The 2,158-nt window shown below is 36.5% G+C and overlaps 1 protein-coding gene across 1 annotated transcript in view; it reads right to left on the reverse strand.

Annotated features, from left to right (window-relative positions):
* Positions 1 to 797: 797 nt before the first annotated feature.
* Positions 798 to 2,158, reverse strand: part of CCT4 (chaperonin containing TCP1 subunit 4) — a 20,802-nt gene continuing 19,441 nt past the window's right edge. Inside the window, 2 exon segments of the mRNA XM_019634333.1 lie at positions 798 to 1,007; positions 1,244 to 1,357. Of these exon segments, the coding sequence (XP_019489878.1) occupies positions 993 to 1,007; positions 1,244 to 1,357 (129 nt within the window). The 3' untranslated portion in view covers positions 798 to 992.

A 2,158-nucleotide genomic window follows, 5' to 3' on the forward strand; every position in this document is an offset into this window, starting at 1 on the left:
AGGGGGGGGGAGGAGAGTAAACTTAATTACTAAATTGCAGACAATCCAGAAACAGACTTACCATTTACCAAATTAGTTTAAATACAATGGAGAGCCCTAGCTGCTTTTAGAACACTCTTTGTGAAATACAATGGAGGAAATGGTGAGAATGGTACCAGATTGTACAGTCCCATTTATGGTCCACCTCAAAAGTCTGGCCTTTATCCAAATGTGATCAGAAGTCATGAAAGCTTTTATAAAATAGAGTACCTGACAAGTTTTTAAAAATCACTAGCTACAGTGTGTGCAGAACTGATGGAAGGAGGCTAAAGTAAGGGCAGAGATTAGATCTTACACTACTCAAAGTGAGATGATGCTTGATCAGGGTAGAGGCAATGAAGATGTTAAAAGCCATTGAATAAGACATATTAGTTAAGAATCCCTTTTGTATAAAACTTGCTACATATACGCCTATTTTATTTGTAGAAGGAATCCCAATTAACACTACTATGGTTATTCTTGGAGAAAAGGAGAGAGCCTTTCATTTTTCACTTTGTATCCTTCTGTACTGTTAACTTTTCAAACAGCATATATATTAGAGATTTTTATGTAAATGGGGATTTATCAGTGTGATGAGCATATTAGGCCATATTTTTATTCTCAATGTCTGCTTAAAAAAAAAACCAACTTAAAAGTACCCAGGATTAAGATCCTAAGGAAGTCAACAGGTAAATGTGAATCCACTTTTCCTCTTCTTATATAGGCTTTTCAAGAGTATCTGAAATAGAATGTGAGGGAGGGCAATAAAGTAATCCAGCTTCTGAAACCAAATATTTAATATTTTCATTAAATTGTGTCAATACAATTCCAAGCAAATGCCAACTGGAAGACCAGGCCCAGGAAGTCATAGAGGAAACAATTTTCCAAACAACAAAGAACACCAGTGAGTGATCTTCCACTCCAGCTGCACTGTTAGTGGCCATAATGGTGCAAGTCAGCCAGTGTTATCCGGATTACCGAGTGTTTACCTGACAAGAGAAAAACTAGAATTTCAAAACCTTGTAATGACAGAATTTTAAGGATGGAAGACATTCAAGGCAATAATTCAAATCACCCCTATTTTTTACAAGCAAAAGACTGTAAAATCAGTCTTGTTATCACCTTGATGAGTCGCAAACTAACATTTACCACCCACAACCCAAAAAAACCTCTTTAAGAAAAATCCCCTTCTGACTTTGTAGGAAAACTCACAATCTATACTTACCACGTCATCAATTTTCAGAATACTCCGGACAGTTTCAGTTGCTAGGGTCAGTGCACTAACTGAAACCAAAAGAGGCTGGACAACCAGTTCCTCCAAAATGTTGGAAATACCACCCTGCAAATTAGCACAAATTACTTTTAGAGTTTGTAATTATATACATCATACAACTACGCAGTATGACTCAAGGACTTTTCAAATGCAGTTTTCTCTTGGTCTAGTCAAGAGTAAGATACTCTTTACTAAGTAAGCTCTTCTCTACATTGTAGATTGAATTTCAACTAAAATTTGGAAAAAATTAATTAATGCTGGATTCCCCCAATCCTAACTCCAAAGTATCTACAATTTAAAAATATCCTGGCAAAAATTAGGTAGAGGATCACAGAGACGAAAAATTATTAGATCTTTAATGCTAAAATCACCTCTGAATCCTAATTCTGAATTCAGCCAAGTCTGGTCTGCTCTACCTTTACATCGCTCAAATCCCACTTTTAAATTCTTATTGCCACTATCCTAGTCCCCATTCTTCCAAGGATTACTGCTGATGGCCATAACAAGCAACCCTATCTCCTGTCTTCCCTCCTTACAATACTTTTTATCATCTTAGCATATTGGTTAAAACAACTTCAATGACTCCCAACAACTATTAGAATAAAAAAAAAACCTGTTCCTGCCCCAATACTCAAGGGCCTCCAAATTTTAGCTTTTATCTGATCTTTCCAACTTTAAAGTCAACTATATCACCAAGTCATAACCTCTGCTCTAGAAAAAATTAGTAACTTCTTGGTCCCTCTCACCTGTAAACCATTTGCTTCCCCATCTGAATTTCCTCATCCCCTAATAACCAAAGCTGCATCTTCATAAAGCTTTTGCTACCCAGGTACTGCCCTCCTTTGGAGTCTGTACCATTCATAAAAT

Source organism: Hipposideros armiger, unplaced genomic scaffold, assembly GCF_001890085.2.
Source record: "Hipposideros armiger isolate ML-2016 unplaced genomic scaffold, ASM189008v1 scaffold_2, whole genome shotgun sequence".
NCBI lineage: Eukaryota > Metazoa > Chordata > Mammalia > Chiroptera > Hipposideridae > Hipposideros > Hipposideros armiger.